Source organism: Astyanax mexicanus, chromosome 13 (assembly GCF_023375975.1).
Source record: "Astyanax mexicanus isolate ESR-SI-001 chromosome 13, AstMex3_surface, whole genome shotgun sequence".
Classification (NCBI taxonomy): Eukaryota; Metazoa; Chordata; class Actinopteri; order Characiformes; family Acestrorhamphidae; genus Astyanax; species Astyanax mexicanus.
In genome coordinates, this window is record NC_064420.1 from 36,264,738 (window position 1) to 36,292,686 (window position 27,949).

A 27,949-nucleotide genomic window follows, 5' to 3' on the forward strand; every position below is an offset into this window, starting at 1 on the left:
TATTTACACAATTATCTATGTTGGTGATGTGTTAGGGGTATTGTGCATTTATTACAACGAGGCTTTTGACAGTTATGCACTCAATTATAAAAAGGATATATCAATCCAATAAAAAGCTTTGAATAGCATTAAATAGCTATTAAATATCTTTCAGAGAAGTGAGACAAATCTGAGCATTCCTCTTAGCATATTTATGAAGTGATGGAGAGACACAGGGTTAATTTAAAATACACACATTTTTATTATTAGGCTTTACAGTATATACAAACAGAAGAGATTTACACAATTTTATCTTATGAGTTACTACTATTCATGTGCAGATTTTCTGTGCCTGCTAAACAGAGAAAACCATTTTACACTTGCATATTCACGGTAACAGCACTGAAAACAGTGCAGAATTAAAATCTCACTTTTTTTTGCTGCTCTCAGTGAAGTTATTGATTTAAAGGAAGTTTACTATTACTAAATACCTATTTAAAAAGATCTAGTACAACAAATCTCACAAATATATGCTATTCTTTATGAATATAGAACTGAGTGTAATGTGAAAAAGAAACAGAACACACCACATATTTTTTGTCTACATTTTTGGGGAAGAGCAGTGTACCATCATGAGCTGTGAAACTTAAAGTCTAGTAAAAATTCAAACAAAACAAAAAAGTCCTGTAAGTATTATAAACAAATTGGGGGCAACTTAATAAATATATAACAAAAAAATAATATAGCCAGATGTAAACTTAAGCAACACACACAAACCTGTGTACCATCAATGCAGTTAATAGCAGTGGTGTGGTACAGTTAACACCAGGAATAATGCATTAAGAAAGTGCCAAATAATTAGGATTAAAAACAATATACAAAATGAAAGTGGGAATTCTGAGTGAGAATAATGGAAAAGCACAGTAGTTATCTGGCAGCTTTGCCTTCACATGATTTAACCAAAATGTCACAGACAAAGAAGCATTGGAAATTAAAGTTAGTGGTCTTTTTGACGCTAAAAAACAATGTCAGCAAGAAAAAAAGGCACAAAATGTTGCATTCAATCACTGCAGAGCAACAGCGGTTTATTTGAATCCAAAATAATATATCTATGCACTTCATACTTCAGGTCAGACTTCAGTTTGGGATTAGTGTTATGATTACGATTGTGACTTCCACAATATTTTGTGTTACAACCCTTTAGTGAATTGCTTGTTCTACAAACAGTTAGCATATCTGGCTTAAGTCACAAGAAAATTAAAAGGCTTATAGAAAATATGTAGATCTTGAAAATAAATAAAAAAGAATTAAATCAAATCTAGAGGTTTTAAATGTCAGGACTGGACTGCAGGCAGAGCTGTGAAAGTGTCACGAGACATTTACACTCCTCTGTTTAAGAGTGTGTATACATGCACTTCATAATCTGACTACTAAAAAAACTTTAGTTTTGAGACAGTAATCTGATCAATGCGTTTACATGGACTTTGGTAATCAGATAACTAGAAAACTCCTAAGTTTACTTGAGTAGTTCAATTGAGCTGCAGTATAAGCATACATCAGTCAGAAGATGGGGATTATTTATCGAGTGAATTTGGTGCCAAAAATTGTATGCACAAAAAAAAAGTCTGCAATCAAAAATTTAAGAATCAAAAGGAAAAAGTGTATGCTGCAAATACAAAAGAGAAAAAAATTACTTAAATGATATTCGTTTGGACTTTGTTGGTTTTTTACTTTCACTTTTGTTTCTGAAATCTCTTGTTTGATTCTGCTTAATTTTTTGGCACAGCTTTTACAGGTGAGCGGGGCTTAGAAGAAGGTGTTCTCTTTGAACCTCCATTTGTAGGTCTCAGACAAGGATTTAGGGTACCAGTTAGTCCAAAATCAGGTGACCAATAGAGATTCAAGAGGAACACCTTCTTCTAAGCTCCATCCATCCGTTAAAAATGGGCCAAAACTCCACAGCAAATCCACTAAAACACAAAAATGAAAAGCAAAGACTGGCAAAATCCAAACTGAAATAATTTGTAAGTGACTGTAAAGGATAATAAAGTAATCAAGTATTTATAAAAACATGTATTTGCTATATATTTTTCTCTTTTGAATTTGCAACATACACTTTTTCTTTCTGATTCCTAAAATTTTGTTTGTAGATTTTTTTTGCATTAAACTTTTGGCACAAAATTTACTTAATTTACTTCAGCATCTCTAAAATCCAGCTCTCATTATTGGATTTTAAAATTTGAAATCTGATACCTGAATAATCAGGTAACTGCAGAAATCTGTTTATAATCAGATTATGTAGTGCATGTAAACACGCTCTGTGTTTTTGTGTGTTTATGCTGGATCTTGCTCACTAGTGAGCGGTAAAGAGCAGCAGCATTTTGTTACATCTCTATCAGTGCAATTCAAAGTGAAATATCATCCACAAACAACACCCTCTATAGATATATAGATAGTAATAAAAAAACGTCTTTAAAGGCAGTTTGTACAGCAATCCCAGAATCCACTTCCTCTCAGACCTCCATAATTTCTCAATAACAATATGTACAGTACATGGCAGACAGTGGCATACTGGCGTGTATCTATATATTTATATGTACATATTTGCTCTATACACAAACATATACATGTTATAGTTATATATATATGTATATATACTCTCAGCAACAAACACCACTCAAACTCTATACATAGCTGTAAAAAACAAAAACAAAACACAGAACTTAATAAAATATACTTGCATATTTTTCATAGTTAAATCTGTGCTTAAATGTAGAATATTACAGTAGACAGTAGTTGTTTGCATCATAAAAGAATCCCTTCAGTGTGAATGACTGCAGACGACTGCACTCTCTTTCTGATTCACTGCTTTCTAGTCCCAAAAGCTCTACAGGAAGAAATGCCTTCAGTTCCAATAAACAGGTTAGTAGAAATACAGAGTTAGGAGTCCAGTAAGAGGCTGTCCTCGTTGTCGCTGGGGGGTAACATGAGCTGCTGCTCGTAGTAAAGGCTCTTGGCGTAGTTGATTTCTTGGGAGATCTTGACAGCAAGGCTCTCGCTCTTCACATGAACCTAAATAGAATAGGAGAGTCAGTGTTTTAGCAAACATAAAAAAAAAAAAACTTTTCATCCACGTGTTTTATGTGCATTTTGAGAAAGTTTGTGATCAATAGCTAAATAATGTGTATACCAAACATGTGGAGTGAAGATGTTCACTTTTTACTTTAAATAGTGAAAAATGAAGAGTGCTGATGGAAAATTTGGCTATGTTTCTTCCAGTGGCGTGCAGTGAATATAGTGGGTACCCCTTCTGTAATCCTCCCCCACCCCCACAGCGCTGAGAAGGGGTTAGACAGCCATGGCCCCGCCCCCGGAGTGAAAATCATGAATCCGATTGGTAAGACTGTCCTTTAACTTTGCTAATATACTCATTACTACACCCTTCAAAAAATCAGCAGAAGGGTCACACAGACACATGGGAGCGGAAGCCATTTTAAAAAGCTTTGATTGGTTAAAACCGCTGTCAGTCATATAAGAGTCCTGTAGCAACTAAGAAACACCCAGACTAATGCTTTGAATTAGTTTGTTTTTTTATTTTAGTTAATTTATAAAATAAATTCTTACACTTACAATAACTATGATATATATTTCCTGATTAAAATGTATGTAATTATTTACATGCATTTATTGTCACCTCTTCTCTGAAGGGTTAGAAGGGTCTCACTGCACACCACTGTTTTTTCATTTGACATTTGTGTTTGGCTACAAGAATTATTTTAAGTGATGTAGCCAAAAATGTGCCTTCTATCCCACTACTTCACTTACTTTGTGTTTCACGTACATGTATTTCAAACAGTGTCCGGTCTCCTCATTTATTACGTCATTGTGGACTGAGGCATAAATGTGTTAGTGTTTCCATAAACAGATTTGATAGCCAAGATATTCAAATCTGGTCTAAGCAAAAAAAAAAAAAAAAAAAAATTGTATTTAGGTTTGTAATGTCAACATAGCCAAAAATGTGCTTTATATCCCACTACTAAAGAATTTAATATTTAATCACTTTTTTCTTTTAGATATCAAATGTAGAAATATAGCAGGATATAAGACATGTTTGGCTATGTTTCTACATTTGACATTTGACGATTGGCTACATTCACCCCTTTTCCAAAAATTAAATCAATAATTTTTTGGCTTACATTAGATTTGTCTGTTCACATTCATAAATGTGAGAGACCTGTATTGCTATCTGTAATGTGATCAAGTCTGTTCATGTAAACCCTGATACCTTTATGCATTTCTTCTCAACAGTGATGTTATAAATGAGAAGACCTGGTCGCTGTCTAAAATATGGAATTTCCCACCCTTTTGATGTGCTAGTAAGGAAATCTAGTGTTGTAGTGTTTGGCATTAATGAGCCAAACACTTTAAACTAACTGGAACTGGAAATAACTGTTCAGTGATGTTGCAAAGATTGCCACCAAGTGAACAAAGGCTTTCCTATAAGGACTCTGGTTTCTATCACAAACAGCAAACCAAGTGCATGTCTACAGGCTAAAAAAAACCTAATAGAATCCAATTGAACCCTTCATATTCTTACCACATCTGAGACCACACATAAAAGCAACTCAAACATGATTTGACATGAACACAAAGGCATGAAAAATATATAATCTGTGCCACATTAAGGCAAGAAAAAAAAATCCTATTTAAGTCACTTCAGTAATGTGATCATAGCCTGTGTGATTACATTCTCTCTTTTAGCCATTTGTTGTGGTGCTGTTCTCAGTGATCTTGTGGGCACCCTAAACACTAATTAAATGCGTCTTTGCTTTCTCTGTTTGACTCATGAATTTTTAGGGATGTACACTAAAGAAAGTCAAAACAATGATCTCAAAAGTTTCAAATCCTCCTGGAATAAATGGCATGCTGAGGGAGCTAAAATATTATGTTGGGGGAAAAACGTGACCTTCAGGAAATTGTAGATAAAATATCTTTAACCATGTACATTTTATAAAATAAAATGGCTGTTTTGGAAACCGTGAAAACCAGAGTGTGATCATGAACAATAAGACATTATCAATAATTCTGCTAAAATCCACTTTTTCTTGTTCTTTGTGAAATACAATAGTTCTCTCTTCCTCAACCTCCATCGTCTGCAGTAGTGTATACATTAACTTGTGAATTCATGGCTGTGACCGCGCTGAAGTCAGACAGACACATCTCGTCAGACAGGAGATAAGTGCTGTTAGCCAATCAGAGGTGATATAATCGCATGTATATTCAATATTCATGAGCATGAGCCGAAATCCTATTGTATCTTCCCTCCCACTCCTTCACAGGAATAAAGCACTGTTATACCGGATCACCAGAACCCTTTTTTTTTTTTTCTTTCAAAAAACAGCTCACATGGAATTAATTCATACTGGAGACCACAAGTAGACATTTTAAAATGAATTAAAGAAAAACAATGGAATGAGACCTTTAAATAAACTCAATATAAAGCAAATAGTCTCACCATAGGTTTTTGGTGGGATGGGCCTGGGATGGCCACAGCACTGCCTGTGCTTTCAGCTTTCTTGGTGAGCTGAACATACACCTTCCCATGGTCCTTAGAAACCAGACAGTGATAGAGGTCGTCGTATTTGACCTCCAGGAAAATTGCTTCTCGGTCCACGTATTCCCCAGGCTTGAGGAAGTACACCACTTTAGAGGAGATGAGCACACAGTAGGTGTCTATAGGCTCCACAGCGATGAAGCTATAGAGAGAGGAAGACCAGAGGATTAAACCATTATCTCATTTTAAACGTAACGCATACATAAATTCATTTATCAACAACATTCTATATTTTGACTATTCTACTGTCAAACAAAATATGTATTGATTATTACTTACTAAAATACACCAGTTTTCAGTAAATATTTTTAAGTATTAATATTGTATTTGATTGTTTTCTTTATTAAAACACTTGAGGCTGGGTATTACACTGATTTTACAATAATTATATGGGTTTTAAGTCTAACATGGTCTCAGTTGGCTAACTGCTTCAGTAATATGCAGTAAGTGGCCTCTGCTGACATGAAGCACATTCAACATGTATAAATGGAGGAGAGTGATTATGATGAAGGTCCTGCATGGCCGGGTGTGTGAGAGCCTGGTGAGCGGATGGCGTGGTGCTGCTGCTGGGGAGAGTAATGGGCTGTGTGGCACCTCTGAGGGGAGAGGTCATCTGGGCCACAGGGGGGGCTGCTGATCTGGATGGATTAGCCTCGGAGGTGACAAACGCCTTTCCTGGCCCGGCTTCAAGCACAGCCGCAAGGTCTTAGACTACTAACCCAAAGCTGCCTCATAGTCCTGCTAGGCGCCTGTTAACACCTCAGTGTGTCACTTTCCAGAACAAAGATGTGATGCAGGCAAATGTGATGTTCAGCTTTTCCGACATCAATTCATGAATGAATAAGTGAAATTTAGAATCTGCGTAAATGTTTTTTTTTGTTTTAAAGAAAGACTTCTGATATTTTTTATTCATCTCTATGGATGTGTATAAATAATATGCTACTATGTAATTCAAGTTTTTTCATATGACGTGTTTTATAATCAATTTAGGTTATCCATTTACAGTACCAATCAAAGGTTTGGACACACCTCTTCTCATTTAATGTTTTCTTTCCTTTTAAGATTTTTTTTTTAGTAAATTTAATATTAACATTAAAGCTATACTTACTTAAAACACATGCTGAATTATTTTTGTATTATTTTATACTTTAGATTCTTCTGAGTAGCCACATTTATCTTTGAGGAGAGATCAGCACACTCTTGGTATTTTAATCTCAGTTTCTGCATGAGGGAGAGTCCCCTAGAATAGTTTTCTCAGTCTTGAATGAGTTCCTGAAGGTGCTGAACAATAGTTGCTCTTTTTCCCTCATGCTGTGAAGCTCCAGCTCATCCCAAATCAGCATCTCAGTTGATCAGGTTTAGGTCAGGGGATTGTATATAGACTGAGGCTATAGACTGTTTTTTTTTTTAAATACATAATTCCATATGTGCCCCTTAATTTTTTTTTCATGTTTTATTATTAATCTACAATCTAGAAAACAAATTAAATAAAGAGGTGTTTCCAAACTTTTGACTGGTACCATGTATATATAGATATATTTAAACTTTCCATATAGGTGTTTAATTCTGATCTAAATGTTTTTTTTCTTTCTTATTTTTGGGAAAAATATATTTTTTCTCTATGTTTAGAACATTGATCTACAGTAAATACTCACTATTCGGAGTGGATGTTGTCGGTGAGGCGGAAGAGTTGCTCCTGCCCATCAGCTTGTGTGGAGGAAAAGCGTGGAAGCAATCCCTGAGGACCCTTACAGCAGCGTGGCTTCCTCACCCGCTGCACACCTAGCCTGCAATTTACACACACACACACAAATCAACACCAGTCTGTTACTTCACACACTAAGAAAGAACACTACAAATGTGCATACCCAAAAACTCTAACCATACAGCAAACATGGTATAAAAAAAGTTGTTTAAAAAATAAAATAATTTTCGATTCTTAGGGTTCCTTTATTTTTGTACAATTGTTTTTTCTGCTTCACAGACTAGTATAAACTATTACTGAAAGCCAAAAAGAACAATGAACAATGATGAGTTTCTTTGATTTTACCAAATTTACCCAAACCTCTGGCATTAAGCTATTCAAAAGCAGTGTGTAAGACTGGTGGAGGAGAACATGCCAAGATGCATTTAAAAAAAACTATTATTTAAAACCAGCGTTATTCCACCAAATATTGATTTCTGAACTCTTAAAACTGCAAGAATATGAACTTGTTGTCTTTGCATTATTTGAGGTCTAAAGGCTCTGCATCTTTTGGTTATTTTAGTAATTTCTCATTTTCTGCAAATAAATGCTTTAAAATGAATGTTGTCTGTAGTTTATATAATGTGTTTAATTTACTGAAACATACACCTATAAATATAAGTAACTATAAATAGCAAAATCAGAGAAATTGATTCAGAAACTAAGGTGGTCTCTTATGTTTTTCCAAAGCTGTGTATGAATGAATGAATGAATGAATTAATGAATGAATAAATGAGTGTGTGTGTCTATATGCTCATGGATTGGCACGTCCTCTACTGCTTGCTGAAATCCTCCAGGAGGACGGTTGTTTTGGTTGAGACTATCCTGTGCAAAAATAAAATGTACCATACAATATACAGGTATTTTACATCAACAGCACCACATTTGATCTGATGAGCAACTTCTGCCTTCATTCCATCTCTACTTTAAACTCACAGCAGAAGATGAAAATGTCACTGTTCTTCTACTGTCTTACATTTCATGGACGAAGCCTAAGAAACTGAAAGGACAGGCCGAGCAGCTACAATGCCAAGGTAAAACCTGAGCCTCAGTTCTCCTATGATTGACCCCTCTCCCTGGCTGCCACTGAGCTGAAATTCCTACATCTGGCTTGAATCTGGGCCTGAAGTCATTTGATTAGAGTTGATAGTTTCCAGTTGATTCACAAAGACGGCAGTGTACTGTTTCTCTGTTCTGTTTAAAGTGCGGCCTTGCGCGTCTGCGGCAGCTGCTGCTGCTAATCTAGAACTGAGCTGGGGATGAGAGGCATGAGGGAACAGCACAACTGAGGATGGCTCTCTGAAGAACGACAGAGAGGCCTGAGGGTTTCTTTTGGAGATCTTTTCCTGACCTATCCATTACACCACAAAAACCCTGCAAAGAAACGGCCTCTGTGATTCCGATGCATAGAAAAACAGATGGCCACAATTCCTGCTTCCAAGAAAGTTAAAGTTCACCTTTCTCAAATGCAAGATAGGGAAACACAAAACAGTCTGAACCACAGAAGCTCCTCTGCCTGTACAAATTTACAGCATCAATCCACCACTTGTTGCTTCAGTAAAGCGTAATCTCAGGACTGCTTCTTCTTTATGAGAAGCCAACACTTCCACATGCACTTGGCTCACATACTTTCTGAGGCATGGATCATAATCATAACCATAAGTCATGAGATCTGGCCCTGGGTATCCAGTGAGACTCCTAACCTCTCCTCCTCCAGCCTCACCCAATGCTCTGAAGGCCCTTGCGCACAATGCCCTGCACTCGATTGTGCTGCTGGAACAATAGGGTTCAACTCTAGGTCAGGCTCAGGGCTTGGAGTCCAGCCAGTCATCTGTCAATGGGTGCAAACAAACAGCTCTTACTTCTTGCTCCCTTCCGAGAAAAAGCATGAGCAGCAGGACTGAGGGTGGGGACTAGGGGTGGGGGGAGGAGGAATGGTGGGGGCTAGGCTGCTGTACGGTGGAGCTGCTTGACTCAGCACACTATATAGACACCTGTTTAGAGCATAGGAGCTGGAATAATGTTAATCTTCAGCTCCCTGCCAAAAAATATAACTTAATAAGGGAACAGTTACAACACTGTGGCAGGGAATATCTTTTAGATCCCCAAAGTCTCTGCATAGAGACGGTAGGCCGTGTCAGAAACACTTAACTTAAGCAACATTGTGTATTAAATTGCAGAAACAGGCCAATGGAGCATACATCATTTGTTTCAGAGGAAAAGCTTCACTTATTATATAAGTCTAGCTGCACTTCAGTCACATGTCACATGCAAGATGCATGAAAATTAGAGTTTTGTAAGAGCACAAATGAATGGTTTCCTGTTTTTCAGACATAGAGCTCCATAGATCTTACTCACTGTGCAAAGCTACATATTCTTTTCTACTGTAGGCAGGGGAAAAAAGTCTAGTGCTTAACATATTTAATTTTGATTCTTTGGAACAATTCTATAATCTTTGAAAAGTTATTTGGAAAAACTTCATAATGAAGGTCATGGCCAATAAACTGAGGTTTGTTCCCTCTCTGAAAAAAAAAGAAACCCCATAAAAATGACCATAAGCCATCAAACCATCAAATAGCACATTTTAATGGCACTGGGATGGCCTGGCCTGGAGTAAAGAGAAAGATCTCATATTTCATGTGCAGTACTCGAAACTCTAAAATCAATTCAAGAGAATGCCTCTTGAACTGATTCATCACTGTCGGGTAAAAAGCACATTTCTCTACAATTGTAACTTTTCGGAGTAGTAGGGTAATGGTTGTTTAAAAAAAAAAAGGTTGGCATTTTTGGCACCTTTCTATTGGGACTTTCATTGTGAAAGTCTGATTTGAATGATGTTGAGAACTAAGAACGAGAAAAAAAAATTGTGCAACAGTGACAATACTAGATTACGAAACAATGAAACCAAAGAAGAAACATACGTAACTACTTGCTAATTTCATCACCTAACCAGACATCTGATATGGATTTTTTTAAACAGGCAAATGTTCTTGCTGAAACTGCAATTGCGAAACTCTGCAGTGAATTTTTAACTTAAAATAACAGATCCAAGAAGGGGAAATACAATGACACAATGCCATTTCTACAAACCTGCCAAGAGGGACAGATACGAAAAGACACAGAGACAAGAGATAAAAGTGGATTTAACTTGATAAAATTAAGTAAGATAAAAAAAATAATAAACAAACAAAAAAAAAAAACACAATGTAACAAAGCCCACCACACACCAGATGTACCAGGTCGAATTAATACATTCTAAACCTTTTAGACATTAATTAATTTCAAGTAATTAATTTCCAATTTTAATTTTGGAGCGTCTCCATTAGTCCTTTTCTCACGAAACTGTGCAACAATGTAAACAACTAACCTATTCACATTATGTGGAAAAAGGTAGAAACGGAGACATAAAGATTTTTTTGTGATGAATTGGATTATGAAACTGTGTAACCAAAGAGGAAACACACGTAGCTAATCGCTAATTTCTTCCCCTAATCAGAAATCAGATATAAAATCTGACGTTCACCACAACATCTCCATCATCAAGCCCCTCCCTGCGCTGGCTGAGTCAAAGTCAAAAGGCAGAGCACACACAAAGCGAATTTCATATGCTGTGCAGGGGTAATAGAAACGACATGCTTTTCAAACTTAACTGACAGCTATGAGCTTGGAGCAGGGTGCTTATTTAGCCAGAGCCCGAGCCCCTGCCGCTGCCCCCCGGCACTTCTCCGCTTTGTTTTGGGATTGTAATTGAGCTGGCTCTGGAAGGCTGCCTGGTTTGCATACTGGAGTGAGGAGGGGTACATGTGTGTGTATGTGTGTGTGTATGTGCGTAGATGTGTGTGGGGGTGGAGGGAGGGAAGGGGGGTGTGCTGAGAGATGAAGGAGGGAGAGTTCACAAGCAGGGCAAGAGAGCAAAGGGAGTGTGTGGACAGTTGCAGTTCTCCTGGCTCGCTCCTGTCTGTTTCTCATTTACTTGTTTATTTCCTGTTTGTGATCCGGCCGTGGACGCAGGAGATGTAATGGGGCTGTTGCACTTGAGAAGACGTGGCAGTATCAAACATTTTCCCCGCAGGCATTTTGGAGCGTCCTGTTTGTGGCCACGTTTGCATGAAAACCACAAAATAGGAGAAAGTCTTGAGGCCGGCATTTAGAAGAGAGTAAAACAAGGTTTAATGGGGACTGATTAGAGGTAAGGGGAAAGGGAAAAATATTGTATCATGATAAAAGAAATCAGGTTAGATTATATATATATATATATATATATATATATATATATATATATATTGGGCGATTTTGACATGGAGAAAAAAATGCTTCAGCAGTGGCAGATTATTGACTATATAATCCAAAATAGTAGTGATTTTAATTCAGTTTTTGCTGCACAAATTACGCTTTTTGGAATGTTTAAAAAAGCATATTGTCAATATGATAAGAAAAATGATCATAATGAGATACAATACCATGAAGGACTAACACACCAGTTTGTGTGGACACTGAAGTATGAAAGTGCTTGATCTGCCAAGGGGACGAGTGAAAGAGTGAGTGAGTGAGTGAGTGAACGAGTAAGTAAGGAAGTGAGCATGTTCAGGAACAGTTACAGAATGGGACGAGACCTTGCTGTACCTGCCAGTGTGTTTTTGAAAGAGTGTAATAGCAGGGTCAGACAGTGTCCGCTGTGACCCATGAATCCTGCGCGTTTTCGGTGTGAACTTTGGCTGAACTCCTCGCCGCACTGTGGCAGGCACGCTCCGAATGCCTCCCCCCCCCCAAAAAACCCTCCCCTAGTTCCCCACTGCACAGTTCACCAGCAGGTCCTTCACACACACACACACACACACCTCCTCTCTCCTCCCCCACCCGCTGCACAGGGTTGGAGGGCAGGAAACTCTCTCATTCCTCCTGCAGTTGGAGCAGAAAAGCTACAAACACTCAGCGCGGCGAGTCCGACTCCCACCGCCGCCTGGCCGCCTCACATATACATAGGCAAATGCAGAACAAATGGCTTTACATACCAGACACCCTGTGTAATATGAGCTGCTATTGGGCCCCCTCATAAAAGATCAGGTAGGGCGGTGTCGGAGCCAGAGGTGGGGGGTCACACCCAGAGGGAAGGCTCTTAAAGCAGTGAGCGGGAGCGATTAAAAGCTTTTGTGTAGTGGTGTGGATCATTAGGAGGCATTCATTAGAGTGAAAACCCCACCAGCCACAAGCTAAACCAATTAAAAGCCAGGTGGGATTTATAGGTACATCTGGTGTTTAAGTGTTTATGGAGAGTTCACAGAGCCTAAGGCAGAGTCCACAACCCTGTAAACATCATGAAACCACAAAAGCTGGGGTGGGAAAGCCGGGGTGTAGGTGTGTGCGTGGGTAATGACTTGCACAGCGACTGGAATTGTGTAATGAATCGGAGAGAACTGTACCGTACCTGTGGTTGCTCAGGCTGGCCATGTCTCGCACAGTCTGAGCTGTTTCAGAGGCAAAATCCAGAGCTCCCGCTACCGGCTTGGTCACGGTGCCGACAAGTCCTTTCCCTAATCCTGAGAAGAAGCCGCTAACACCTCCCTCAGTCTTCACACCCTCCACTGTGGATGTGATGACACTCGTCAGGCCGCCGATAATACCTGGATGATGGAAAGATCACGTGAGAAAACAGGAAACCTTTGGTACCTGCTTCATATCCTTTACATTAGAAACATGCAAATGCAAACAGTGCTGCTACTGTACCGTGAGCAAGTCCATGAATGCCTGCCACCAGGTGTTCTCCGCTGGTGGCTCCGTGATAACGAATGTACTCTCGCTCGCTCTGGTGCCGGTTGTCCATGGTCTTTCCAAGGCCGTCAGAAAGGGTACCAGCAAACTGCAGAAACAAACAGGTAAACATAAAGAGCATGATGCACCATATACACAAGTGCAAGGCAATTTAATATTGTAGAAAATTCCTACTTAAAGGTGAACTTGCGTCTATTGAATAGCCCACCTCCGTTCTCCTGCAGCTTTCTGAGATCCAGTATTTTGTGCACTTTGCCCAAACAGGCTTTAAAATGAGTGAGACAGGGCATATTTTATTTTAATTTTTTGCACTGTTATTCAGGCTCAGTGTAGCTCCACACCTCATTGGTAGAATCTGGAGAGCCCCGACACAAGTTTATTAAAAGCCACTGTTTACATCCCATAGCTTAGGTAAATCTCTGGGCACCGCCATCTTAAATTTAAGTTATAGTTATATTTATATAATTTGTTGTTGGTTCTTTGCATTCAAATCTCGACAGTAACCAGATATTTTTTTTTTATCAACAGATGGAATTCATGCATTTCCAAGGAAGTCATTTTGCAATCTGCTCAAATACCCAACCTATTTGTTTGTGCTTGATGGTTGACTTAGATCTAAGATGGTAGTAAAAGCGATTTATCTGCAGGGGCCAAATATGCAATATTACATTACATTACATTACATTTGGAAGACGCTTTTGTCCAAAGCGACTTACAATAGTCAAGTACAAAAAGTAATAGAAGATAAAGGTAAAAAATATCTTTAGAGAGGGCCTAAAGGAGGTGAAAGGGAAATAATGGGATAGAGAAGTAAAGGAGGCGAAGAAGGAAATGAGGATAGAAGTAGTTAGTTTGTTAGAGGTGTTAGGAGAGTATGCCCTGGATGCCCTTAGTATGCCCTTAGCAATATGCCATGGCTCACTCTTTCTAAAGCCTGTTTGGGCAAAGTGCACAAAATACTGGATCTCTGAAAGCTGAGGGAGAACAGAGGAGGGCTATTCAAGAAAGGTAAGTACTTTTTTTTTTATCATGTTTCTATACACCCAAGTCCATTTCACACTAGAGTTCTCTTAAAATCAAGCCACTGCTGATGTTATCCAACAGGAATTTGTTAAACTAGCTAAGTAAAGTCTAGTGTTTGTTTAAAGAGGTCTGAAGATTGAAGTTGGCAGCCCTGTATTGTTTTAACAAACACAGAATGAATGCCAGTCAATGTCAGTGTTTGGGTTGCTAAAACCTGAAATAATCAAGTAAACGATGCTTTATTAACAAGGAAAATGCATAAACCATCCAAGAACAAAAACCTTTGAGCTCTACGGCATCTGGGATGGAGCACCAGTTGGTCTGAAGTACATGCTCAGGTCAAGGAGGTGAAAAAAAGGCCAGTTATAGCTGTGTTGGTGCAAGAGAGAAGCACATAGCGCATACATAAAAGCAAAAAGTCTCATGAATTCCGATTTGAACGTTTACATTCATGTTGCATGTTGTGGATCAGACACTTATCCAATTTAGAACCACATATGGAAGTGGCTCAGATTAAAAAAAAAAAAAAAAAAATCGGATTTGGCACGTTTACACAGCCATGCAAAAATCACATCTGAGCCGCATTGAGCAAAAATCAGATGAGTCACTTTAGCCTGGAAATGTGAACATAGTGTGCTTTAAATGTTATGAGAAGGAAAGGTAACATTGCAAAGTCAAAAATGCACTACCACTGCAACTTTTTTAGAATGTGTAAATGTAAATATAAGTAATAAAATATAAGAAACTGCATTTTTCACTTACATCTTCCAAAATTTTCAAACTGTTCTTCTGTTTTAGAGTTGCATCTACTAAAATTGCACATCTCACAAGTTCTCTCAATGCTTGTCCTGACACGTTCAAGCCACCCATAAGGTGAAATGATTAACAATTCATGTCTCAATAAATCTTCATCCCATTCAAGAATTTGTCTCTTAAAATAACAAGCTGTTGCAATGCCAACATTGGCCCTTTCAGCCTGTTAAAAGCCTCCTGCAGGGTCCCTAAGGAGTGGACTGTCTGCTTTGGACAACATCAATGACTTATTGTGGCTCTCAGTGTGAAGTGATTGATAACTCATTTGTCTTAGTCAAAGGTCTTTCCATACACATGACCCAAAAAAGCTGTTTCATGCAGTCAGTCACACATTCAAGAGGCTTTTCTGTAGACGAGAACGCGCATAGAAGTTCAATTCTGAAGAGAATTCTTCAGAAGGAAATTAAATCTGGATCGGTCATTCTTTGTAAGGCGTCCATGAGATAAATTACACAGCCATCTATCTGCGCAGAGCAATGACATTAAATAACCCATGACTACGAAAACATTATTTACAAGACTTCACGCTCTGAAGCAGCGGTGCATTTCTCATCGCTGTATCCGCTCCACTGTTGAGTTATGGGGACGCTGATTTTTCACAGCGCCTCATCCAGCTGTCAAATATATCAGGCAGTAATTTGTCTAGCGGGGTGGCTTTCTACCCTCTCGGCACAGTTGATCTGACTTTGCCCAGAGCCCCCCCCCCCCACCAATCCCCAGCAGGTGCCTCCTGGAATTGGGTTTGTGTTACAGGCCGAGCGAGCGCCCTACTGGAGCCTGAGCACTGGGTAAACACAGGCGCATTCTGCAGAGCTCCGGCAGGAGCCAGGCATGAACTTGGGATGACCTCTCCAAGCAAAGTCCCTGGTGAGTTCATCTGAAGGCCAGCTCCAATTCTCTCCACCTCCTCCTCCTCCTCCACCGTGTCTTTTTTTTTTCTTTTTTTTTAACTGTGCTGTGAAACTAAACCAATACACTTACCAGATCGGAGACTGGAGGGGATGGGAGAGGAAGAGGAGAATGCTTTCAAGTTTATGGCCCCCCCATCTCCCTGGTCAAACCATCAGTTCCTCCAGTCTGAGAGCAGGGCCCCTCACTGCATGTGTGTGTACGTATGCGTGTGTGTGTGTGGTGTGTGTGTGTGTGGCTGGGTTCAGGGGGAATACAGCCATAGTGTGACTGTCATAAACTAGTTCAGGGTGCAGCAATCAAAGAGGAAGGACTCTATATGAGGTAAAGATGGTGAAGCTGCTCCGGAGACAACAAAGCTCCAGTTCAGCCACGATTAAGCATGCCTTAAAGCAAGCAGGGGAAACATGATATGTGCACAGATTAACACAAGCTCACCATACAGCAGCTGTAGAGATGCAGTAACACAGGAAAGCTCAGGAAGTTCAGAGATTTGAGGATTATTACTGAGTATTACTGGGTAAGTTCTTACTGCCCTGCTTCTCTGGAGTGGTGTGCATTGGGAGATCTAGGTTGGGTCAATGGTCCATGGATTCATGCTGCTGACATCAAATTCTGACCCTAACATTTATGTTTCTTAGCAGAAATAATGTAATAATTATTAGACCAGGCTATGTTAATCTTTATGAACCTGGGCCCACTGTAGCCTCAGTTTTCTGTTCTTGGCTAACCAAAGTGGAATCCATCCAAGTAAAAGCTTTATGACCATTCTGAAGTGCTTTTCTCGTATATGAGTAAATGACATATTTCTGTCAGATTAAACCCTCTGGCAACTAAACACTGACCTCATTTACAAGATTATTTCTGTCTTCAGAACTGACTTTCACTAGATTTACTTTTACATCTAACCTACGCCATGTAGGTTAGATGTAAGCCCAACAGGCACCTGCCCAGAAATGTAACAACGCCAACAGAAGCAGCTGTGATTGGCCGCCAACCCTTGTATTCCCACCCACACCTTCCCGCCTTCGTCCAAGAAAATCAGCATTTCTAGAAATATTCAAACTAGCTGACGACGAAAACATGCTCAAAATCACTGAAATCGCATATTTTCCCTATTCTGTTGTTAATACTATTAAATAAAACTGCTTTCCCATATCAGTTTTTAAGCTTATTTGTTTGCCATTTACCTAACACTCTAATCCAAAATGGCTTAAAAGTTTACTAGTATTACAGAGATGGGCCAATACAGTGTTAGGAAAAGTGATGCACCAATTCTTCTATTTTTTTTATTTATTTTTTGTGCAACAAAAAAATATTTACAAAATTTAACAGTTTGGTTAAAGGCCATAAACATTTTTTTTTTGCAGTCAGTCTCAGCTGGGCTGGAGAGATTTAGATGTGATGCTCGCTAACAGTTTCTTTAAGATGGATTACTTGCAGAGTTGATGACAGACCTAAATCACTGTGTGAGCTCAGTCCTCACACAGCCCTGTGGCTATACAGAGCTCTCCTGTCTGTTTTCAACTCAAAGGCATTTTTTCTATGTGTTGGGTCTTGGAAGCAATCCTAGAAGAACCACTGCAATGTGTCCTGAAATAAATTAGTCATTGTTCGGTGTAAACTATTCAAACTTTCTATTTTTGGCAACCAAAAACATGCAGCCAAAAACGATTCTTCAGCCAAACATTTTTGGTTCAAAACATACAGGAATCAAACACACAGTCTCCCACATAGTAATGTAATAGATTTTTTGCATGAATGTATCAAATATATTTGTGTTTCTTAAAGTTTTTGCTTGGCTGTGAAACACAAAATACAAAGCCGCAACTGCCAGAATGTTTGTAAGTAAATTCTGGGTGGTCATCAGCTTAGTTTACAAAGATCATCAGTAGAACAGTAGAACAAGGCTATTCCCTGGTAGGGTATAAAGACTTTGAAGCTTTGGGATGCAAAGCCAAACCAAAAGCTTTTAAAGACCTAGAACATTCTTCATGTTAAAAACGTTACAGAATTTTTATGATGTTGGTGGATGGTCTTGGCAAAGCTTTTTATTTGACCTGCTAGACAGATATTCCTGGAAACTCTTGGTGTGTGTATGGGGTATAATATTTGTTTGTTAGAAATTCTTCCAGCAGCAGAGGAAAAATCTGTACTTGTAACCAGTGTCAAAAGTCAAAAGCTTTTCCTTTTTCTTTCTTTAAGACAACTGCCAAAATCAAAAAACCTCTCGAAACTAACAAAAACATATTCGTTTTATCCCAATACATTTTAATTTCAGATTATTAAAAGGCTAAATTAGCTCAAAACATTACTGATCAGCTATATATGATTACGGTCTGCAGTAAAAGGCAGCAGTGAGTGCAGATGAGCTACAGCAGGAATCTGCATTGGAAGCGGGAGCAGGATTTGGTGATGGAGCCTGCTGTCTCAGCGTGCTCTCATAGCCAGAGCAGTAAATGAGGAGGAGCGGACGGAGGGGGAAAAACACACAAAGGGGCTGTATGACAGGGAGCTGGCCGCCACTGAAAGGCCGGGGCTCTGTGGCCCCGTCAGCCAGGCATGCTGGGAGCTGGCTGCAGGGCTAGAAGTGAAGGCTGGGGCAGCACTCAGGTCTGACCACACACAGTCCGCACAGCTACTGTACGGGCCATCTGCTGCCGCACTCGCCAGCACCGGGCGCAAATGAAGCCTGTCAGGGCAATGAGCAAATGAGGCCTGTCAGAGCCCAGCTAATAAGAGTCCAGCTGCTGGAGTCCAAGTACTGCGTCTGAGCTCAGTAATGTTAATATTATCATTTTAGTTATGAAAAAGGCAAGTAGGTTTGTGTTAGGGCTGGCCCGAATAGCGTTTTTTGAGCTCCGGATATTCGGCACTGATTCGAAGCGAATATTCGAATATTCGTTTTTAAAAAAATAAATAAATAAAATAAATAAATAAAGCAAATCACGGCCCCTTTAATCCACTGAAAAATGTTCAATTTGCTCTGACCGACGAGACATATTCACCCCGGATTTTTGGTGTTTTTATCCCCCATATTTTTTCTGTGTTTTTAGCCCAGATTTCTTTGTGTTTTCATCCCGGAATTTTCTTCTGCCCCACACGCGGCTTATCCGCTGCGTAAGCAGGCTAGGAGGCTGCTGCTGCACGGTTTCTCCGCTGCGCAAGCCAGCCCAGTAAATTGCTGTTTGTGTTTTCACACTTAGGCTATTTGCTTAAAAAAAAAAAAAAAAAAAAACGTTTGTTCAGGAAGTATTTTATATTCTTAAACATTGTTAATTATATTAGAGGACAGTCATTGTAAACTGTACTTGGTCTATTTCGGTTAAAGGATTGTGCAGGGCATATTACTGATTTTGTATTTTTGCACTTGGGCTATAAGCTCAATATTAAATATTTCGTTTGTTTAGAAATTATTTTATATTTTTAAACCATGTTAAATTATATTAGAGTAGAGGAAAGTCATTGTTAATGACGTTATTGTACTTGGTCTATTTCGGTTTAAGCATTGTACAGGGCATAGCCGTATTACTGATTTTGTATTTTTGCACTTGGGCTATAAGCTCAATATTAAATATTTCGTTTGCTTAGAAATTATTTTATATTTTTAAACCATTTTAAATTATATTAGATAAGAGGAAATTCGTTCAGACATCATTTTTGTAGGCCAGGCTTTTGTAACCGATTTAGCCCCTACTGTTGCCACATTACCCCTTACGTTTTATTATATAAATCAGTTTCGAAGAGCCTGCATTTTTTTTTTATCATGTATAATAGAGGTCTGCGCGAGACTGATTTTTAAACCCACTCTTCCACGCTCCCGCGTTTCTGTCTCGTTACCGCTCCGCAAAAAAATTGCTTCTTTTAATCCCGCGCCCGCCCGCCACATACACATTTCTGCCGCTCCCGCCCCACGTTCCTAATATAAATTAAATAAACTACATTTAATGCTTCAAATTTACTTATATATTTATTAAAACAGCAGCGCTGAATAGTGTGGTCCCGTTCCTTACCCCAGTCCAAACACCATCGGTGTGTGCGTGTGTGTGTCGGTCCATCCTGCTCGTTGAGAGTTTTCTTTAGGTTTTTTTTTTTTTTTTACAATTATTACAGTTTTCTTGCTCCCGCATCGTCTGGATTAAACTCCCGCTCCAGCCAATAACAGTTCAGTTCTGTCCCGCGCGCAAGATATTCTGACGGGACCCACAAGAACAGAAGTGGTTAGAGTGAGGTGGAACTCTGGAAAGGAGAAAAAAAACGAATATCCGAATACCAAAATTAAAAACCGAATACCTACTCAACGAACGAATATCCGAATACCCGAATATTCGGGTCCAGCCCTAGTTTGTGTACAGTTGCGGAAATGCAGCAGCCACGAAAAAAACATGCCTGCGTGATAAATTCATGCAGGAAATAGTTGCAAAAGTAGTAGCTGCATCCAAGAGGAAGAGTCTATTTGCAATTCTATTCAGAAGGAAGGTAAACGTTGATAGAGACAACAAATTATAATATTTATACCAGCATGGAAAATTCTTGATAGAATTTAATGAGCAACACAAAATACAGAAGTAGTGTGTAACAGTTGTATCACGTGTCGCTCTATAACAAACTGCCACGACTACCTATAGTGTTTCATTTGTGATGGTTAATTCAAGTACTTTTTTGTGACGGGGGGAACAAAAAAAAAAAAACACACTTTTAAGTACCACACTCATATTCAATCCCAGCTGTGAAATACCCTGTGAATATTCTTCATTAAAAAGTGACACTAGGTACCACTAAAAACTAAAAGAAAACCTCTGGAATATAATCAAGAGGAAGATGGATGATCACAAGCCATCAAACCAAGCTGAGCTGCTTAAATCTTTGCACCAGGAGTGGCATGAAGTTATTCAAAAGCGGTGTGTAAGACTGGTGGAGGAGAACATGCCAAGATGCATGAAAACTGTGATTAAAAACCAGGGTTACTCCATCAAATATTGATTTCTGAACTCTTAAAACGTGAACTATGAACATGAACTTGTTCTGTATCTTTTTTGTTATTTCAGCCATTTTTCATTTTCTGCTAATAAATGCTCTAAATTTGGAATCTGGGAGAAATGTTGTCTGTAGTTTATAGAATAAACCTACAATGTTCATTTTATTCAAATATATACCCATAAAGAGCAAAATCAGAGAAACTGATTCAAAAACTGAAGTGGTCTCTTCATTTTTTCCAGAGCTGTATTTTAAAAGGTTCAAATGCTCACTTTAGACTATTGCAGGTCGTTTTGATATTAATTTAATGTGATGCTCCAGACCAAGTTATCTAATGATAGAACTGAATACAAAATCAAGGTTATTACCATCCTTAATGCATATTAGAAAAGGAATCAGGTCAGGATGCTCAGCTGGGGAACAAAGCATGCGCCTGGGCATTTTGTGCTGTTCCTGGGTTTTTCGTGGAAACAATCAAATGACTGAATAGATTCTTCTATTCATGCATATCATTTCAGTGTTCACAGAAATCTAAGAGTACTGAGAACACTGTCCACTTCATCACTTCATGTCCTGATTCAAAGGCCTTTTACAGGCTTTTTAAGCACTTTTATATAATAATATGAAGCTACATGTATGGTTTATAGATTTTTTGGTTTACAGAAGGGTTAACCACCTATTTTTTTATTTCTCTTTGCTATTTGGGCTAATTAACACCTGATTAGTGTAAAAACAAAGAATTATTATATGTAGTTTCTGGGAGAAATGATGTCCACATATGAGGACTTCGACGAGTTTTATATTTCGATAGAACACAATAAAGTAGCAATTAGTAATGATGAGCAAAACAGCATTTTTTGCCTGAGTGCAAAACAAAAGTAGAAACAACAATTGAGCCCCTTTGAGCAAAATGCCTAATTTGAAATGCTGATTCTTCAGGAACACATAAAGTAAAAAAAACAATTAATAAACATTTAAATGTATTTACTGTTCATTTAAATTTAAATCGAAACTATAACGTGTTAATTGTTTTTTTGCCACCACTAGGTGACTGTATAATGGCCTCATAACAGGACACCAGGCCCTTGTAGAGCAATATTTTGTGTTGTGGTCTAAACAACCCAAAATGTGATGTCCACACGTGTATAGTCATTGCTGACACAGGAATCATCAGGATAACCTGTTGCACCCATATTGCTGTATGACAGTGTACATACAAAGGGGAGTCAGATTTTGGCACAACACCATTTCTTTCACTTTTTCTCTATTGTATAATGGATACCAATAGCCTGTCTCAATTTCCTTTAATTGGTCCAAAAGTCCAAACAATAAATTAAATATGTTCACTTTCAAACAAATAAAACCATGGTTTGATTGATCTGAACCGTAGCCATCTCTTTTGGTCACACCAAATTTTGAATCTTTGGTTCAGACAGTGGTTCACAGCACCCTTCACACCTTCAGACCAAACAAAAAAAAATCTTCGGAAATTACCTTTGCTGCCGAGTTTGAGACGCCATGCGTTACGTTACGGATGAGACCTCCCACATTGCCGTACTTGATGAGCTCTGATACACCCTCTGTAACATCATTCAGCAGGCCAATAGGGTTGCCCAGGAAGTCCACTGAGCCCAAGATCTGAGCAGCCTGACTGAGCAGCTCCTGAAAACAACAGAACACATCAGAACCGGCATATAGGCTGCTTGTGTAGAGAAGTTCTTCTCAAACTTTGGGTTATTCAGCTTTAGAAAAGCATCTAATCCTGCACAGAGAATCTGAAGGAAAATGATGAACTTAAAGTTTCTACTCATGTCTGTGAAACAGTGAAACAGAAGGTATCAAAGCACTCGCACCTCTCTGAAGTGCTTGAGAATATCATTGATGATGATCTCCTGGGTCTCGTAGGGGTGAACTCGAGTGAAGGGATACATGTTAATGACGGCATCCTCAAATTTGATAAGAGGTGTTCCCAAAGTTCCCTTTAGAGCCTGTATGGAACACAGAGGAAATAGGAATTAAACTACAAAAACTTTCACCACAAAAAAGATTAGCAGAAGCTCAGCAGAACACAAATTGTGCCTGTTCTAAGGAGATTGATCCACATCAGACGTCAAAAAAAAAAAAAAAAAAAACTATTGCACATAAAAATGAAACTTAATTTTTATCATCTTACACTACCATTTTATGAATTTCAAAACACTGCTTTAAAACTGCATTCATTGGGCCTTTAAAATTTCCGCAATGCAGAAAATACAGGTGTAATCACGGAATTGAAGAATAAAAGTGGAATTCAGATATGAACACAAAATACACAGAATTAGAAAATGTAAAAAAAAAAAAAAAAAAAAAAAAAAAAAAAAAACAGTGACTGGCAGACTGGCAATGTAGCCTGGCGCTAGTGTTCATATCACATCATATCAAACAGCACAACTTACCTTTTCTGAAAACAAACAAATAAAATGGAATTTGGCAAAAAATGCATTCATTCATGGCCCTGCATTATATTACTAGTAGGAATGTACAGTAGAATATGTATTCGACTGAAGGTCAAAAAATCCTTTTGGGTAAATAAGTGAATAGTCCCAATAATTTATGCCAAATAATGATACTACGGATGATGAGATTACATTACAATTAGTTGGGATGTTAAAAAAAGTTCTAATAGTTTTTCTTTGAAAAGCAAGCCAACAATGTATTTAGGCTATAATGTTTACGCAATAATGATAAAAAAAAGTGAAAAACTCTGAAAACCTTCAAAAAGAAAAAAAAACGTGCTCAATAAGCAGCCTTTTTGGTGCATCTCTAATGACCAGTAAAGCTCTGGAAAAAAAAATGAGAGACCACTTCAGTTGCTGAATCAGTATCTTTGATTTTGCTATTTATAGGTTTATGTTTGAGTAAAATGAACATTGTTGTTTTATTCTATAAACTACGGACAACATTTCTCCCAAATTCTAAATAAAAATATTGTCATTTAAAGCATTTATTTGCAGAAAATGAGAAATGGCTGAAATAACAAAAAACATGCAGAGCTTTCAGACCTCAAATAATGCAAAGAAAACAAGCTCATATTAATAAAGTTTTAAGATATTTGGTTGAATAACCCTGAATTTTAATTACAGTTTTCATGCATCTTGGCATGTTCTCCTCCACCAGTCTTACACACTGCTTTTGGGTAACTTTATAACACTCCTGGTGCAAAAGCAGGCAGTTTAGCTTGGTTTGATGGCTTAAGATCATCCATCTTGAGGTTTTGAGTTTAGTAAAATTAAAGAAACTCAATTTTTAAGTGGTCTCTTATTTTTTTCCCAGAGCTGTATATATTACATATATTACATATTCTCGACACCAAGACGCACTAGCTGTAGTGTGACTGAAATGAGTAAAACTGATGAGAAATTATCAGTGGTTGGTTAAGAGAAATGCTATTGTTTTCCACGATGTGAGAAGAACAAATACCATAATACTTAAATTACCAAAATGTTCTTAAATCAGTACAGAAGCACAGGACACACAGTGATGTGTCTACATTACCATGAGGTCTGGAGGCAGCTTGTGAGATGTGAAGACACTCAGTTTGACCTGGGGAAGGCTGATTTTAAGGTTCTCAAAGTAGTATCGTTTTGGAGGCCCTGCATCCTCACTGGCCTTCTCATACAGGTTCTCATCCAACTTCTCGACCTCTGAAACACAGCAACATTTCACAGTCACACACCACTTTAAAGGGAAAAGCGTTCTCGTCTTTACATATGACAATATGTACTGCTTTATATACAACCTTCTGTTTGTCCATAGCCGAAGAATGCCAGTATCTTGAGCAGGAGTTTCTCTTCAATGATGACTGTAAAGCGCCGGGCAGTGACCATCAGGTGCTGGTGAATAAAACAATTATTTGATTTAAAACATTAAATAATGAAATAAAAGGATATTTAGTTTTTACAGCAGCAGTATTTGGTCTGGTTAAAACAAAATCAGACTGGTTCTTTTGAACTCTCGGTGAAGTTCGTTTGAGCAGGTGTAAAAACAGAAAACTGTAATTGTACTCGGGTGCAGAATAAAACAAGTGTTCCAAGATAAGTGAGAATAGGTGGTCTCAGGTTTGATTGTGGTGAGAACATGATCTGGTCTTAACCCAACCCAACCGTACTTTTTTTTACTCTTTTTTATTTGAACTAAACAGCTGGTCAAATGCAGCAATAATCTGATATATATTAGCCAGATAACGTATTTTTTGCACTATAAGACCCACTTAAAATCCTTTCATTTTCCCAAAAACCACCAGTGCGCCTTTTAGTCCAGTGTGTCTTATGTATGAATTTTACCAGTCAGGTTATAAGTAGCAGTTTCAGTTTAGTGTCTCCTGCACCGGGGCTGGAGTAGCATTAGCATTAGCCGCTAACCACTATTTCCCGTTCAGAGGTGAGTATTAATCTGCCTGTAGCCTGCTGCTAACACCGGCTAGCACTCGTTTGACTTTAAAAGAAAGTATTTTTTTTATAACAGTTTTGTTTAGTTAGCTTAGCTTTACTTAACTTAGTTAGCTTCCACCTCCACCAACACCCAGCGACGGGACCTACTGAATTAGAAGTTCCTTATAGAGGCTCTTAAAGTGTGCCTTATAATCCAGTACACCTTAAGTATGAAAATAGACCAGAAAAAAGACATTTATTGACAGTGTGGTGCACCTTATCGTTTATTCGTAGCTGTGGTAATTATCATTATCAGGCTAATATATCAGTTTAACCTCGCCTTTTTAGCAGTTTAGCTCAAATAAATGCACTATATTTAATAACTGGGTCGGATCGAGATCGGATTACGTTCTCACCACCGCTCCAGAGTTCGTTCGGGACCGGACCGCACTTCCTCCAAGTGGTCTCGGTCCGGCTGTTTTGATCCGCACCAGAGTGCGATTACTGTTTTCACACCTGCTCAATCAAACCGCACTAAAGGTCCAAACAAACCAGAGTCCGTTTTAACTGGACCAAATAATGCTATATTTACCTTCTTGCACTAGACAGCTCAGACTAATCATAAAAGACATAGTGCTCACGTGGTGTGTTGGGGTAAAATTTGGTGTGTGAGGTTTAAGCATGTGTGAAAACAAACCAAACCAACGGGAATAACATTCCAAGAAAACGAACTCAACCCACTGATCCAGACCAGAGAAATGAACTACAGTTCTAAAAACGCCCTTAAATAAAACGAAAGAAGATATCAAGTCTTACTTTGAAGAGCTCTGTGAGCATGAGACTGCTGGGCACTTTGACAGCATTGATTTGCAAAGCAGGTCCGGAGTCTGCCACAGTGCTCTCACTAGAGCCTGGAGTCACACACAGCATAACAGGCTGAGTGGTGCCAAGGAGTTGGTTATCCACCTGAAGAAGAGATAAAGTGGAGAGAGACAACGCTTATTACTTTTCACCTCCAGGGACAAAACAAATTGGGAAAAAATACAACAAAATTGCCTATTTTTGCTGCAATCACCTGAATGTTCTGCACGCTGAGCTCCAGCATCTTGCTAGCAGCAGTGCGAGTAAAGTGCACATTGATGCCTGTCAGTGTGGCAAAAACCAGCTCCTCAGGCACTTTGTTCACCAGGGAAAGACCCACGCCATCCTCAAGGTTCACCAACAACTATATGCACCAAACAGAGAGAGAGAGAGAGAGAGAGAGAGAGAGAAAGAGAGAGCGTTATAGTGATGTGGAATGTGACATGTACGTTCATTCATTCATTTACTTATTTATTTTGACCTGTAAAAAAAAAAAGTTATAGGTTCGTGAGTTGGTAATTCACCGTTTTACCATTACTGCTTTTTTATATAAACCATTTAATCTACTGTATCAAGGTATAATGATCAAGAATTTAAGCAAATTAACCTCAAGTTCCTCTTCAACAGTCTTCTTCTGATCCTCCTTACTAGGTTCCTCCTCTGTGCTGGGAGAAGTTCTGTTTATGCGGCGCTGATTAAAGTCACTAATCTGAAAGGGGAGGAAAAATGATCCAGTCAGTATAATATGCATTTTAATGCAGTGTAATGCACAAATTGTACACATTCACCATTACCAGTATTTTCATTTTCAGGTAGTAGAGAGAGCACTGGTCTAATAATCTGACCTTAACAACAATTAACAACACCCAGGAGCTATTTTAACAATTTTGTTCCACTTCATGTACCACATGTGATGCGAATGAATAAAATAAAATCTCCTTGAATCCTTGAATCTAGTTCATATGGGTGTTTTAATACAGAAAACACACTAAAATGTGAAGGCAGTAGGCCTCTGGGACCAGAGTTGGAAAGCATCAGTGACCAACAGTACTGGAGGGCTGGAGTCCAAAATAGTTTGATAATTTTAAAATTTTAAACTAGGAAACCTACCAAACTGTGCTAACCCTGAAGCTAAAGAGTTCTGATTCTGAAGTAGCAGTAATACGTCACTTAGCTTTATAGCTAAATCATTATCTGAAGAGCAGTATCCTTAGATTAGGTTATATAAGCGAAAAGAAATCTTTTATATACAGCTATACATACTGGTTTCTATAATTTAACCAAATTGAAAACCTCTGGAAAATAATACGATTACTGTGATTATAAAACCAGGGTTATTCCACCAAATATTGATTTCTAAATTCTTTAAATATGAACTTGTTTTCTTTGCATTATTTAAGGTCTGAAAGCTTTGCATCTTTTTTGTTATTTCAGCCATTTCTCATTTTCTGCAAACAAATGCTCCAAATTACAATATTTTTATTTGGAATTTGGGAGAAATGTGGTCCATAGTTTACAGAATAAAATGACAATTTTACTTAAACATATAGTTATAAATAGCAAAATCAGAAAAACTGAATCAGAAACTGAAGTGGTCTCTTAAATAATCTTAATTTCCAGAGCTGTACATTTTAAATTATATGTATTTTTGCTTTATTTATTTAGTTTTGTCATGTACCTTTTTGTAACACTCAAACAAATAATAATATGCTAAACCTGTAAAAGTATGCTCAAGGAGAGCTAACTTATCTGTTAAAACATTGTGAAACACATAAAAACACTGCAAAATAACACATATGAAAAATGAATAATATCTTAACCCAGAGCAGAGCGGTACAAAAAAATTACTGA

At 38.3% G+C, this 27,949-nt stretch overlaps 1 protein-coding gene across 4 annotated transcripts in view; it reads right to left on the reverse strand.

Moving 5' to 3' along the window:
* Window positions 1–217: 217 nt before the first annotated feature.
* Window positions 218–27,949, reverse strand: part of vps13d (vacuolar protein sorting 13 homolog D) — a 70,722-nt gene continuing 42,990 nt past the window's right edge. For all 4 annotated transcript variants that reach the window (XM_049486365.1, XM_049486366.1, XM_049486367.1 and 1 more), the window contains 12 exons: window positions 26,706–26,807; window positions 26,313–26,462; window positions 26,054–26,203; window positions 24,607–24,700; window positions 24,363–24,511; window positions 22,682–22,816; window positions 22,323–22,490; window positions 13,062–13,194; window positions 12,763–12,958; window positions 7,249–7,380; window positions 5,495–5,735; window positions 218–3,051 (listed from right to left, as the gene is read on the reverse strand). In XM_049486365.1, the coding sequence (XP_049342322.1) occupies window positions 2,920–3,051; window positions 5,495–5,735; window positions 7,249–7,380; window positions 12,763–12,958; window positions 13,062–13,194; window positions 22,323–22,490; window positions 22,682–22,816; window positions 24,363–24,511; window positions 24,607–24,700; window positions 26,054–26,203; window positions 26,313–26,462; window positions 26,706–26,807 (1,782 nt within the window). In that variant the 3' untranslated portion in view covers window positions 218–2,919. The remainder of the gene's footprint in view (window positions 3,052–5,494; window positions 5,736–7,248; window positions 7,381–12,762; window positions 12,959–13,061; window positions 13,195–22,322; window positions 22,491–22,681; window positions 22,817–24,362; window positions 24,512–24,606; window positions 24,701–26,053; window positions 26,204–26,312; window positions 26,463–26,705; window positions 26,808–27,949) is intronic.